At 40.0% G+C, this 15,269-nt stretch overlaps 1 protein-coding gene across 1 annotated transcript; it reads left to right on the forward strand.

Annotated features, from left to right (window-relative positions):
• Positions 1-312: 312 nt before the first annotated feature.
• On the forward strand, positions 313-8,377 carry metap1d (methionyl aminopeptidase type 1D (mitochondrial)). The gene is made up of 10 exons (XM_012874073.3): positions 313-405; positions 1,765-1,925; positions 3,014-3,163; positions 3,250-3,398; positions 3,704-3,746; positions 3,830-3,993; positions 4,091-4,188; positions 5,479-5,526; positions 5,613-5,691; positions 6,715-8,377. Exons 1-10 carry the CDS (start codon positions 357-359, stop codon positions 6,797-6,799), a joined length of 1,026 nt encoding a protein of 341 aa, XP_012729527.2. The 5' UTR covers positions 313-356; the 3' UTR covers positions 6,800-8,377.
• Positions 8,378-15,269: the final 6,892 nt, after the last annotated feature.

The raw sequence follows: 15,269 nt of genomic DNA on the forward strand, positions 1-15,269 counted from the left end.
TTCATACCTTGGGTTTGACCTGTCCTAGGATATTTCTGCATGAGGTCTGCATGTTCTCCCTGTGCAGGCGTGAGTACATGTATGTTGCCGTGATGGACTGCGTGCCTTTTGACTAAAGTCTTTTCGTATTGCGACAATAAAAGATGGACGCAGCATTTTTTTTTTAATTCTGCACCCAGCCACAATAAACCAAACTTAAAACAAAGAGCAGCTGTATGAAAGACTGCACTGAAAAACAAAGTTTACGTGTCCAGAGCGTAATGAGCTGAGCAACCTTCACGCGATATCAAGGTTACCCTGCTGGTGTCATGTGACCACAGACTCCCGGATCACGTGATCACAACAGAACGTATTTAATGGCGGCTGCCGTTGCTCGCTGCTCTGTGGGGTTTCCGTGCAGGAAAGGTATTTTATGACAACGCCATTGTCTCCACTGCGTCAATGTTATTGCTTAGATGAGTTTTAACATGAGTAGTTTTAATTAAAATGATAACGATGAAAACCCTTGAAGCGACGTTACGACGAGACACCTTTTATATAGTGGTAATTAATGTTTAGGTTGCCTGGGTCACTTCTGAGCAGTAAATTACCCTAAATCTTTATTGCTGTGAACTATCGAGGATGCTTTTCTTCATCTATACGAATAGATTCATCTTATACGAATAAGTTAATATCTAATGTTAGAACAGCATAAACAGCTATTCTGCGTTTTAACAAACTGAATTTCTGCATGCAAAAGAAATATCACCAATTCGATTTTTTTTTTTACATTTTGTTATCCTGCAGGCAGTAATTTGATTGTTTATTGTAAAACAAACAAACAAACAACACAAAAACAAATAACAAACAGAAATTGCTGAAAAGAGCAATTTAAATCCCCATTTATAGTTTGCCTTGAGGCATGTAAAGATGAGCAGCAGACCTGTAGAAGGTGCTCTGCTCAAATAAAACCAAGATTAAATGTTCTGGCCAACACGGAAAACCAATACCGCACATCACCCTATACACACATCCCCACAGTGACACATGGCGGCGGCAGCCTCATGCTGCGGGGAAGTTGTTCCTCAACAGGGACAAGTTAGTAGGTCAGAGTTTATGGGAGACTGGAGGGAGCCTCTTGCAGGTAGTCCTGGTGGACAACCTGTTAGAGGCTGCAAAAGAATAGACAAGAGGAAAGATTCGCCTTACAGCAGAACAACAACCAACACTTCAATGGAAGAGTTTATATCAAAGCATATTTATGCTTCTTTATTGATGCACTCAAAATTAAGACCTAAAGGCAGTTGAGAATCTTTAGCAAGACTTGAAAATATATGCTTATAGACACGCTACATCTAATCTGACAGAGCATGGGCTCACTTTGCAAAGAAGACTGAGGCAGACATTTCAGTTTCTGGACAGACAAAGCCAGTAGACGATAACAGCTGTGAAAAGTGATTCAGGAAAGCAGTGACTCAAAGCGACTGGAACGATTTTTACTTATAGAAATTTGAAATCCATTGATAGTTTTTCTTCCACATACTTGAAAGATATGTATTCAAGGAGTATGAATACTTTTGCAAGGTACGCTATACATTTGTGCCGTATCACTTCCTTATTTTTTGCATGAATCACTCATTACACTGTGTGACGTACACTTGTACTAGTAAATGAAGCACAAATTTAGTATGCATCCCAAAAGTCTAAACAAAGGAAGTAATTTTTGTTCTTTTATCAAGACAGAGTCTTTTCTTAATAAAGAGGATGCTGTCTTTTTTTTCCCAGGACTGGGACGTTTCTTGCAAAGAGTTTCATCTTTGGGAAGCTGTAGTCACCCCACAGATCTTTTGTGTGTGCAACGTCGGCACTTTTTTTGGAAAAAGTGGAAAAGCTCTCACGGTGTGGTTCGGCCAGCTACTGTTCGGCCAGCCTACGCGGTCCCTAAGGTACCATTATACTCTGAAAAAAGGTTTTTGATTTATTGATGGATTATTTTGTTTAACCATTGCTACTATGTTGGTGCTTTTTAACATAAACTAAAGCCATGTATCAAAACGTAAATCCAGATGAGTTGACGAGTGGAATTAGAGAGCAGAGGGAGAAGACAGTTTGTACTTTATGTTTGCTCCGTTATTTTCCGTATTGTAGCGATTGACATACAAGCTTGAACGAGGCATTCCTTACGATTTCTACTACATTAATGTCTGCTATCTTTTAGAGATGTAGCGACCCACTTTTTTCCAACCTGATCCAATCTGATACTGATAATCCGGGTTGAGCGTATCGTCTGATATCCGATACTGATTCGATGCTACTGTTGAATGAATTAACCATATATCCTGCCATGTAAATAAAGGCATCATTCTTTACATAAACATTGTTAAGAAAGGACAGTGTGCTCTTTAGCATGGTGCTTTTGGAGGTGCTTATTTAAGTTTGTGGTGTTGAATTTACAAACTTTATCCCCACCTCTTCACAATTTTCACATTGCAGATGCTGCATGTTGCAGTCGGACTTGTTGGCGTATCAAGTTTGAAATGTTTCCAAATAGAAGACCTGGCTCGGTCCGGCACTTGCCTCATGTTGCTCTGTGTTTGCTCATCACTAGCTGCTGTTCATACTTTGAGTGATGACGTAACCGTCGTAGCAAACATAGAATTGAAGTGACACTAGATCAATGTAACTGTATTGCTGTGTATGATATTAATTAAAAAAATGACTGGATCGGAATGCTGGATCGGCGTCATTCATCCGATATCCCATCCAGCTAATTAGTCAATAATGGAGCCGATATCCGATCCGGGTATCGGACTGGTGCATCTCTACTATTTTCTTTCTGTAGTTTCCAGCAGTTTAACAGGCTTTATTAATTTATCTTCATGTAATTTGAACTGCAACTATATAATTGCTTATGTGGGATTGATATAGCACTATTTGTTCAGTTCATATCAATTTAGTTAATTTATATTGAAATTTGCATTAAACTGTGACCTACAGTTGAGTCTCTGTCTTCCTATCGCCCCTCCTGCTCAAGCACATTGTGCAGCCTGACTATGTCAGCTGTGGACTGGTCCCAGAATGGCCAGACTACATCGAGATCAAGAACCAAGAGCAGATTGAAGGCCTTGCCAGAGCTTGCCAGCTTGCCAGACACATATTGCTACTTGCTGGAGGCAGTCTGAAAGTAGGAACAAAACCACTGCAAGTCTTTTTTTTTATGTTTTGGTGTGATCAGAATCTAAACAACAGCTGTCATTTGTGGTTTTTCAGGTTGGAATGACAACAGATGAAATAGACTTTATTGTGCACCAGGAGACGATAAGGCACAATGCCTACCCCTCCCCCCTTGGGTATGGAGGTTATCCTAAGTCGGTCTGTACATCTGTGAACAATGTGGTGTGTCATGGCATACCTGACAGGTAAATGGTTTGGAGATTCACTGGTTAAACATGAACAGCATACACAAAGAAAGTCATTGTTATTGAGAGAATATGTTGAGGTTAATAATTCTTCATCAGCAAATTTGTTTTTTTAAATCAGGCCAAACTTTAAACTGATTCTGTTTGCAAGACTGTATTTTTACTAAATAGATATAGGTAAATTTCGGTAAATAAAAAAAAAAACATGAATGTATTCTTCTAAATGTAGGGAACCTCTATGAAATGCATGTTTAATAAGGTCACAGATGCAAAGTTTCATGTTTTGATGAGTTTTTGATCTGCAGCCGCAAACTTGAAGATGGTGACATTATCAACATCGATGTCACAGTAAGTTCATGGATCAAAAAAGAAAAAGAAAAAAGAATATACTGTAAATTCTCAAATAACTTACTTGAACTTGTTTGGAATAGGTGTATTTGGATGGTTACCATGGTGACACGTCAGAAACCTTCTTGATTGGTCAGGTGGATGAGGCAGGGCAGCGGCTGGTAGAGACAGCGAGGCGTTGCAGAGATGAGGCCATCTCTGTTTGCAAACCAGGAGCACAGCTTTGTGTTATAGGAAACACTATCAGGTAGACCGAGTAATGAATTCATACGTCAGATATTCACATATTTCATTATTGTGTTCTTTTCCGTTTCTACATCTTGTGTTATGTTAAATCTCCACAGTGAAATAGCCCAGTCCAGTGGCTTTCAAATCTGTCCATATTTTATTGGACATGGAATAGGCTCCTATTTTCATTGCCATCCTGAGATTTGGCACCACGGTAAGTTCAATACAATTAATTTGTATTTATATAGTGGCAATTCACATGTCACATGTCCTCTGAAGGCACTTTACAAATTCAATTCAATCAAATCATACAGACAGATTGGTCAAAAAGCTTCCTATCTAAGGAAATCCAGCAGATTGCATTGAGACTTGACCAGCAGCATTCTCTCCCCCTGAAAGAGCGCAGAGCCACAGTGGACAGTTGCCTGCATTGTCAATGGCTTTGCAGCAATCCCTCATACTGAGCACGCATGTAGCGACAAGGAGAGGAAACCTTTCCTTTAACAAGATGAAACCTCCAGCAGAACCAGGCTCAGTGTGAACGGTCACCTGCCTCGACCGACTGGGGGTTAGAGAAGACAGAGCAGAGACACAGAAAGAGCACAGAAGCACACCCTCTAACATAGGCATCTTTTCTATGTTAGATGATAATGGCAGATGATCTGCCCACCTGGATGATGTCACAGCTAATAGGATGCCAGACCAGATGTAGTTACTATGAAGAGATAAAAGACAGTGAGAACATAAAATTGAAAGATGAAGTAACAACAAACAATGCAAATTGGAGAACAGTAGGAGAACTAAGCAGAGTAACTATAACTATTTGTTAAAATATTTGTTAAAAAGGAAAGTTAAGCTTAGTCTTAAAAGTAGACAGGGTGTCTGCCTCACGGACACAATATTTTGTGGTCTTCTTGATAGTAAAGAATTACAATAGTCCAGCTTTGAAGTAACAAATGCACAGACTAGTTTTTTAGTCACTCATGGACAGAATATTTTTAATTTTGGCAATATTCCAGAGGTGAAAAAAGGAAACCACTGAAACCTGCTTAATATGGGATTTAAATGACATGTCCTAATCAAAAATAACACCAAGGTACTTACTTTGTTACCAGAGGCTAAGTTAATGCCATCCAGATTAAGAAGTTTATTTTTTGAGGACTCTGGTCCAAAGATTACAACTTCTGTCTTGTCAAAATATAAAAGCAGAAAGTTTAAAGTCATCCAGGTTTTGATGTCATCAAGACATGCCTGTAGTTGAGGTAATTGATAACTTGTGTTATCTGTGGGAAAAAAAAGCAGACTTAAAAGTAAATAAATTAATAAATGCATTAACTTACTTAAATCTGACCGTCTAAATCCATTAAGCGAAAACCACCACTTGCCTTTTGCATGAGGACCGCACTAAAGCTCCTGGATTTGTAGACATCGGTTGTGTGTTTGTCGTATCTATCTCTGTAGGCTTATATGGGATCAGCATAGTAAAGAACGCTTTTCTTTTCAGCTAATGATAATGACATAAGCATGGATGAAGGGATGGCTTTCACAATAGGTAAGCTACTCCAGTTTTTCTGCCTGCATAAATACGCAAATGTGTGGAACTAACGGTCGTCATTTCTGTTTATCCTGACCTGTTAGAGCCTATAGTGATGGAGGGGTCCCCCGAGTTTAGAATCTTAAAGGACAAATGGACCGCAGTGTCGGTCGATGATAAAAGGTAAGAAGTGCTCCCTGGTTGTAATTGCAACGTCCAATACCGCTGTTATTCTTGTCCAACATGTGACAAACCAAAACTGTCGCACCAGTTTGCATACACCATTTCTAAAATGATGTATGATCATGGTGAAAAGGTTTTTAAGTCCCTCGGGTAGTGAGTTGTGCTCACCTTGTTACACTTTTGCAGGAGTTTGTAAAAAGGCCGAAAAAAGGCTCAGAATAAATTCTAAGCTGTTTTTTGCTTACATCATTTGATACAACATAACAAAAATATGTATAGCAATAAAAAGGGTTTGGAACACATAATTTCAGTAATGATCAAATTTTCCCACAACTAGACACTAGAAGCTGATTAATTACTTCCTTTGCTTCCTTGTTTGCCAACATGCACAATTTAACATGCTCATATGTGTTGTTCAATAATCCTGCAGCAGACTCCGGCAATCATCATTTTTATGCTTGTTAAAACTGAACAAAATATAAAGCCAAATGTGCCCTTAGGAAATATAAATTCTAAATGTGCTTTAATGTATTTAAATGGATTTAGATAACACAAAAAACATACCACATTATGTTTAGTTCCTCCAAAATAGACTTTAACTATAATAATCTGCAAATGTGCTTGAAGCTTAATGATAATTAATCTGACTTAAATGTATTTGGAGGATTTCAAAATGAAGTGTATTGATCACTTTTATTTTTCAAAAGGGAAATGCATGAGAAATCCTTGAAACTAGACATCACAAGAATTGTTGTGCCATTGTACGTATGTTAATTAAGATTATAGTTAGGGTTGTTATTATGTGTGCAAACACAACTTGTTCGCCTTCCTTTTCAAGCCGCCCCTTGAAAAGTCAGTTTTTAAGGCTACGAACCACTCCCCCATTCTCTGTATGTATTATACTCTGTAGAAACCGTTGGGACGAGGCGAGGTCTGAGGAGAATAAGACAATTTTTCTGTTCGTTTCCCCTCAAACTTTGATTTGGTCCTCGGAGAACTTACATTTGGATTTTTGTCACGCAGGTCAGCTCAGTTTGAACACACGGTGGTCATCACAGCCGATGGAGTGAAGATTCTCACCAAACTACCAGAAGAAGACGAGCTGTGACAGAAACCGGCCGCTACCTCGAACAGGACTTCACAAACACTGTTATGCCTCAAGCCCTCTTAGAATGGCAAACACCATGCGTTCTCGATCATTAAGGAGACATGTTTCTATATAGTAGATTTGATGTTAAGACGTTTTGCTGAAGCTGAACTTATTGTTTCAGGTACTCGATGATGGTCTTAAAAATTGAGATTTGTTAAACTACATGGCAGTTTTCCTGACATTAATATAGACTTATTCCTCAAAAAAAAAAATTGCGTGGAAATAAAAACAAAATCTAAACATGTTTTTGTTGTCACGCTTCACTCCATGTGTATTTAAGATTCAAACGGTTTGGGTTTTAGAGATTTAATATTGAAATGCTGAACATGTCTTGCTGTCAGAAAAGCTAAATTCAGATGAGAAAAGGTAGCCAGGAGGTGGCAGCACTAGCTTAGAGTCAGCAGACTTTGTCTCACACCCTTTCAGTCTCTGTTAAATAGAAGCAGCCCTACACCCTGTTTGACCCTCTTATATGTGTGTCTCATTGCAGAGCAGCGAAAACCCATGTGTAAATCTCAGTTTAAGCAAGAATGTCTCCTGACACCGAAGTCTCCATGGTGACATTAATCTAAAGCGGCTGTCACCAGTTTATGCACCGTTGCTAAACTGCACAGCCTGAGATTAATTGTTCAGAGCAATGTAAGGAAATTACTTTGTTATTTTTTTTCAGATAAAATGAAAAAAGCGAAAAAGAAGAGGCGAAGCGTTGGACTGAGGAAGTGAATTCCAGGCATGGCAAAGCCTTTGCTTTTCTTTACTGTGACCTGGTCTGTAGATGGATGTAATGACGAGCATAACACGAGAACAAGTTCAAACAGGGCTCCTGGTGTAATTTGGGTGGCTACGCTTAAAGAAGCTATATTGCTTTGAACGTTCTGAGTAAACGCTGATAAATCTCAAAAAGACCCAGTAACGTGGATAAAGCCAAATTGAACTGTTGTACAGAAAAACCATTGGTGTGCAGTAAGACAAGTCTGAGTCATTCAGATACACATGAACATGCATGCACTCATTAAATGTGTACTAATTACATTTTTCATAACAGGGGAGTGGTAAATTGGAGAGGCTTCAGGGATACAAAAAGAGAGAGAGAGAGAGAGAACTAAAAAAAAAGGATCCCAGCCCACTGTAAGGGTGTGTTTTCATTTCCTGCCAATGTGTGTGAGCCCCACAGTGGGTATGTTGGATCATACCAACAGCAGTTTGTGGGCGAAGCAGGAAGGATTAAGCAAACAGAGGTGGGTCAGGTTCAGCCCAGAAGTGATTCAAGTTTAATGTATTAAATGATTCATATCAGACTAGATCATCTACACGTGTTAGCTGTTTTAACTTGAACGCTATAACTGTATGAAAACAAGAAAAAACAAGAGTCACCCCGAAATAGTAGACACCACACTTCATCACAGCTGGAGATATTTGTTATAGATTTACAGTCTAGCCTTTGATTTCAGGGCAGGGCGTGCAAACCTGCAGGAGCACGAACTCCCTATGAATCAGATCGTGACGCAGACAGTTTTTTTTTTTTTTTTTTTTTTACAATCATTCACCTGCAAATGATTGAGGACGAGTCAAACAGGCAGTTTGAAAAGCAAATGTGAATTTTATGATTATAGAAGATTCAGCAAAAGTGGAGAAGGGAAGGCAGTCAAGTGGTTGAGAGGGCAGTGCTTGAGAGACCCCCCCCCACCCTCGCCTTTCATTATTTTTCTGCATGTTGGGACTGATTCCTGAACTCTTTCCCTGCAGTTTTACTGTAAAATCCTTCACCACTGGGGAATTCCTATGAGCGCAACCCTTGGCTGTTACCCAGATTTCATTTTTAAAATCCGACTAGACACACAAGCCTGTTCCTCGGACACTGTCGCTCTCCAGGTGTGCATGCCTACACCTCTGCATTTGTGTGAGAGTCAGGCTGTTATATTTCACACTTTTCTGGGACTTTTCAGAGTGAAGCACCGCAGACATTTTTGCGTTCCCTCGTTGTGGAATAAACAGAGTCATGCATCGTTACCCAACCTGCACAGGCAGATTTGTCTTGTACACATGCACAGATGGTATCTTATTCATACTCTGTAATGAGTTGATTCATCTGTGCACCTGTGGGGGCCAAACTAAACACCCAAGTTTGTTACTTGGAACTTTGCTGACCCAGGAGATGTTGGCCACAGTGTGACCCGGACTGGGTAACACCTATTTCAGAGGGTTCCTTCAGACTGGACGATAAGAAAATCAAAACAAACCACTTTAACACGGGTTCTTGCGGTTGGCAGGACTTGTCAGCCTGTATGACTCTGGCTCAGATTAGATTTAATTGATACGGCTCCTTTTACAGGTTCTTGCTCTTATCTATCCTCTCTGCATTTTCAGATCTCTGTTATTTTTGTTTCCCCCTGTTATTATCGAAGCTGGAGATGTGTTTATAAAGGATGGATTGCAATTACAGTAGTTACCTGATGCACACACTGCTACGTTTTATTCAGCTAAACCCCTGCACACACACATTCAAATTAGCCCATGTTATATAGCCTACAGTTAAAACATGTAGGTGTGCGGAATAAGAAAAAAAAACCCAACAACTTATAAACTAAGGTCAGCAGACAAGCACAAGGAGCTTTTCTCTGTTTAATGATATTTACAAGGTGTAAATCTTCTCCTTTACCCCTCTCTAGACACTTTGAATTGCAGGAATTCTTTCTGGACTTTTTGTAAATGGAAGTGGAAATGTTTTTTTTTTTCCTAAAGTTATTGTGAGCTCCCGGAACGTATATTTGCGAGCAAATTCACCTACACTCCTCATCCTGTTGCCTGGCTCACGGCTCGTATCTCTTCAGCCAGTCCAGATCTCTTTGTTCTTCTGGTAAAAACTTCCTGAGCCTAAACCAAAGCGTCTTGTCAAACACTGAGCAGGGGTGCTATGTTGTGTGTAGTCAGTGCGTACGTGGATGTATGCATTACCAGAGGCTGCTCCAAAGGGACTTTGATAAATTATGTCTTGCTGTTTCTGTTGTTTACAAAGATTCCTATCATTTAAATGCTCAGCAAACTCAAAAAGTGTTTACATCCTTGCAGTCAATTGTGTTTTTTTTTGTAGATTGTTGTTTTTTATGCACAATTATCATTTTTTTTTACACTTATAGGTCACTCTACTAAGTTGCACATTTCATTTAATCTGAGTATGCCGTCTTTAATAACTGTACCCTATTTTTCTTCTGCTGTAATTGTTTCGCTTACATGCTGCTGGTGCACCTGAATTTCCCCACTGTGGCACAATAAAAGATGAAGCTATTCTATTCTACTGGCAGTAAACATTTCTATGTGTGGACTGGCATTACAGGAAACTGCGGACACATTTGGGTCACATCGGATAAGCCTAATAAGAAAATTCAGAAAGGAAATTCCTTTACCTATTCCAGATACATATACTATTAATTGAGTTACATTTTTTTCACCCAAGTCAAATTAAACAATTAAACGTAGTTTCCTTCAGCTTCAAGATGAAGCCATTGTAGGAAAAAACATTTAATTAGGGTTAGGGTTATTTTAATTTGCACAAAATCACAGTGTATACTGCGGAGAGATGTTTTCCAAACACATGGATTCAGCACGGCTTGGTATTTTGCAAGATGAAGCTGTGGTATTAAAACAGTGATGTATCATCTTCAGACTTGTGGAGGCAGAGCTGTCTCATGCAATGCTGAGTCTGGCTGAATAATCCATTAAGCATGGTAGAAATCAGATCTCCTCGGGGCGGAACAAAAAGGTATTGTGCCGTCTTTAGGTCATGTGCCAGACTTTTTGATTTCAGTTAAAAAAAAAAGTAAAAGATCCCAGTCGTGAAACAGCCAGTGGCCGTAAAAAAATTACACTCTGGAAGAGACGTAAAGCTTTTGTTTTACACGGCGATTAGAATTAAAAGTGAACAAAACCAGTACTGACAAGCCTATTGTGACCAGGCTTGGTCTTCATCAGTCCTAATCTGCTGTGGCAGACGCTCCTGTTCTGTGTTACCTCAACAAGCTGATTGCTAAAACAACCCTCCACCAATCAGTAAACTCACTGCTAATCACAACAGCACGTTGTGGCAAAGCAAAGAGAATAGAGGAAAAATGAAGAAAAGGAGCAACAAATGCTAAAACAAAGCATTAAAATATTGCATTTTGTTTAACACTGATTTCTCATTAACATTTGTTGATCTATTTAGAGACGTCTATTTTGCCATTTTTGAAACATTTGCTGTGTTGCTGTTTGCTAAATGCTTCATCCAATATGCGGGGGGACGTGTTCAGGTGCTGAAACTGATGCTGGAGTGAATGCCACAGGCAACTGTGACTCTGATGAAAACGAAGCCAGGTCACAACACAAGGCATTGGTCAGTATTGATTTTATTGGAATATCCACGTAAAATACGACGCTTTTTGGTACTAATTAATGATGCCTGTGCAAATTCTCAGTTTTCTGGGTTATCGCAACAGCAAACAGGCTTAAGTTGGAGGCTAATTATTGATGTGCTTTTGATCATTTTCATGACCACTAGCAATAAAAATAGCCTGAAACATGACTAACACAATCCAATTATCTTGTAAAAGGTTTTGTAATTTGAACAGAAAAGGTTTTAACAGACAACATGGTAAGAAACACATATCTTCAAAGACTGAGTTTAAATTTGCAATTATATCATTATATCATTTTAGATTGGCAGGATGAATTCAATAAAAATGCATCTGCAACAGATTTCCGACAATAGATGCATCTGTTTAGAAAATCCCCAAATTAATATAAATACAGGGCCATGCTTACCAATCACAACATCATAACAGTTTAGCAGAAACTTGAGTTTACCTTCTCTGCAAATGAGATAATATTGAAGATTACAGGCTTTGTATCCTAGCGCAGCATATTCAGTGGACTTGAAAACACAGAAAAAAAAACATTTATCTTTTCAGTAACATTGTTTTTTTTCCCCCCAGCACATGAACCTTTTACCCTCTGTGACCTGCTCAGGTTACTTAAGCGTTTCTTTTTAAGTACACCTGGACCCATTAGGATTGGGGCCCAGTCCAACAACTGCTTTCATCTCATGTTACGTCCCCTAGCCGTGGCTGGGACACACACGCAGTCACACTTAATTCCCAAGGTAGATGTAGAAAGAGGTTGGCCTCCAGATTGTCGTGTTAATCACTAGACAAGACGCTACTCCAGTTACCTCAAGCTGATGAAGATCAGAAAACTCATTAAAACCTCTTTTTAACCTATTTAAGTCTTGCTATCGCATCGGGTCGATGCTGATGTGAATTAAGGCCGTCACTCCCTGGCGTCGCCTAACTTTTATTCTGCTTATACGTACAGTAGCGCATCCTGGTCCATTCAACACTCACAATGTTTAAGTTCTGTTATTTATTCCAAACATCCTGTCCTGGGAAGCAACTTTCAAAGCATGGTTGTTCCAGAAATGCAGAAGGCATAAACAGTATATCTCTTAGTATCATACAGTTATTTAACAGCAGGAATTTTCCATTGTTACAGTTTTCTTGGATTTAGAAATGTAGAAATAGACCTCTTATGGAAGCCTTTAATCAGATTTGCCAACTGTTTCGATAAGAGATGTCGCTCTCAAGCTAGGGATGTTCCTACAAAACAAGAGTCAGCTGCTGTTTTTGGAACCAAGCTTAGCTTAAAGAGTTAAGTTCAACTGAACAAAGCCTTTTTAAAAAAAAAAAAAAAAAAATCAGCCAGCATGTTCTGGTCACTGTCTACAGTCTTTATGCCAGATTTATGACTCTCATTAATCATCTTTAGCATTCTGACAGAGGTTCATGTCCTTCAAGTGTTTCAAACCTCAAACGTTTCACCCATTTATTTTCCCAGATATCCTAAATCCTGACGCGAGGGACCAGAGCTTAGTTTGCTTTCGTTGTGAAAGAGTCTGGATTCTGATTATTTAAGCTGACGAAACACCCCACAGCTATCTGCGCTCCACCCTCAGGAAACGTTCTGTGCTCTACCTAGGGCTGTAGCTTTAAGGACAAATAAAAAGCTGTGACTAGGGCAGGTCCAGGCGTTGCCTCCCTTCCCTGCGGGCGTGCTTTGTGTGTCATAGGATTGCTTTCACCGTCACGGCTATTCTTCAGCATCTGAGGGAGCGCTCCTGCTCCTCAGCTGAAGAACGTGCAGTACAGAGACGGGCGTACATGACTCAGCTCTTCAGTCTGAGTGGAAATGGTTGAGATCATTTGCTGTGGAGGAGTGAAGTTCTGTAGGAGAAGAAATAAATAGTGAATAAAATGAGAAAGTAGACGACCATAAGCTGTTTGAAAAAAATTGTTTCTTTTTTATTCACTTGGTCACAGAGTTGTTCCCTCAGCATGGCATATGTGATAAATCAGGATTAAATGTAACTATTATCATGCGTTATAATGCTAATGTTTTTTAATGATGTAGCTTTAGGGGGAACTGAAAAGGGAAAAAAAAAATCAATCAATCAAAAAACAATGGTGATGGATTTGGGTCATTTTGCTGACACAGCATCTCACTCCCGCAGTCTCAGCATGAAGCTTCATGTTCATGCAGGACCACAGCTTGCTTTTCCTGAAGCACTGTTATCTGTTGTGAGGCTTCTTCTCAGTCAAAACTGAATGTCCTCAGTGCCCCCCCCCTCCACCAAAGCATTATGGGAGTTTCTCTCCATAATCTACCCAATCTACCAAAGCATTTCATAGAACCAACACATATCGCACTTACTCTGCATCATGATGCTGCCTCCATCACGTCTCGCGGAGGAACTGGTGTTTCTTTTTTCGTTTTTCAGTTGATGAATTGAACAGTGCTGCTTGAGATTTACAAAGCTTGGGACACTTTTTTTACAACCTGACCCTGCTTTGAACTTCTTCACAACTTCATCTTCATGATGCTGTTTGTTCTCTAGCAAATCTCTTGAGGCCTTGACCGAACAGCAACATTTACGTGTGTGCCGGTGCCTGTCCTCAGCAGTCATTGGGCGAGAGGCAGGCTAGACACAAATGAAGAAGTTTGTAAATGTTTGCAGAAGCCGTGCGTTATTTTTCCTGCACTTCACAAGTCCTCACGGCTCTGCGTTGGTTTTTTTCCGCATATAATCCCACTGAAAGCAGTGAGGTCTGTGGAGCGAATGTGATAAATCATGTAAAAGGTTCAAGGGTTAGAAATACTTTTGCAAGGCGCTGTAAAAATACCAGCCAAACATATGTGAACCAACACAGAGCTAGGAGGCTAGTGGCCTCATGAGCTAGGGATTCCACAACAATTTGATCATGAAATAGTAATCTTAACACTATCTGGACGTCTGTGTAACGAGGATAAGAAGAATGCGAATGTGATTCTGATTCGGCTAATCTGCAAATATGAATCAAGTGGACCTCGTTTTCAGGGAATCTAATATAAAACATCAGAAGTCAACTTGAAGATGGACGTCAGCTGGTTGCTACTAAACTGATCTCATCCTGTTAACGAAGACCCTGAGCAGATGACAGATGTGCAGCGGAGCTGCATTCCTCCCCTGACCTTTTCATTTTCTGCAGTCCCTTTTTCCACAATTATTTGTGCCTTTAATAGAACTGCATGAGGGCCGTTGCTTCCTCCCTCTCCGTTTTCTCTCTGGCCTCTTTCTCTGCGCAGACAAAGCCCGCGTTGTCTGCTGAAATTCTGCGTTGCGAGGACAAGCTCTGGCTCGGTGTCTCGTGGAATGCCTTGGAAATCATCTAGTGAAGGGAGTCTCTTAATGTCTTGCTCTGTGCCCTTTCCAGCTTCACACTTCTTCTGGTGTCGTGACTCATGCAGGCTAAAGCGCCTTTTAGAGGAGACTCGATAGCCATGGTGATGCTTTGTCTCCAGCTATTTTTCCAGAGGGATTGTTCATTTAAACACATTTTAAGCATTAAATATTCAGATGGAGGTTGTTTCTTCTACATTTCTAAATACGATAAGAGATTTGTTACAACATTAAATCTTTGAACCGCTCTCCCCTCTGTCACTCTCACTCTAGATCATTATCGCTCTGCCAACTGTTCTCTGAGGTGATGGGCTGGTATGTACGGCGAAATGAACATCTAGAGCGGCATTAATGTTTCATGAGGGACATGCCTGTCTGTAATCGGAACAAGCGTGCGGATTATTTTGCCCAGTGTTTTCTTAGTTGTGGGACTTGTGCGTTTATGCCTGTTTCCAAGGGAGTTTAAAAGCTGCCTTTATCATGGTGGCACCCTGAGGAGATTTACTGTCAGAGGATGCCAGTGTAGTCTGAAACACCGATTAAATTGCTGCACGTGTACAGGGCCTTGCAGAGGTATTTATACAACTTGAAATTTTTCAATTTCTTCTTTATAAAAACCACGTTTTGCTGCAATTACAGCTGCAGGGTTTTTTGGGTACTGTAACGTCTCTACAAGCTTTGCAC

This window comes from Fundulus heteroclitus, unplaced genomic scaffold (genome assembly GCF_011125445.2).
Source record: "Fundulus heteroclitus isolate FHET01 unplaced genomic scaffold, MU-UCD_Fhet_4.1 scaffold_141, whole genome shotgun sequence".
Lineage (NCBI taxonomy): Eukaryota > Metazoa > Chordata > Actinopteri > Cyprinodontiformes > Fundulidae > Fundulus > Fundulus heteroclitus.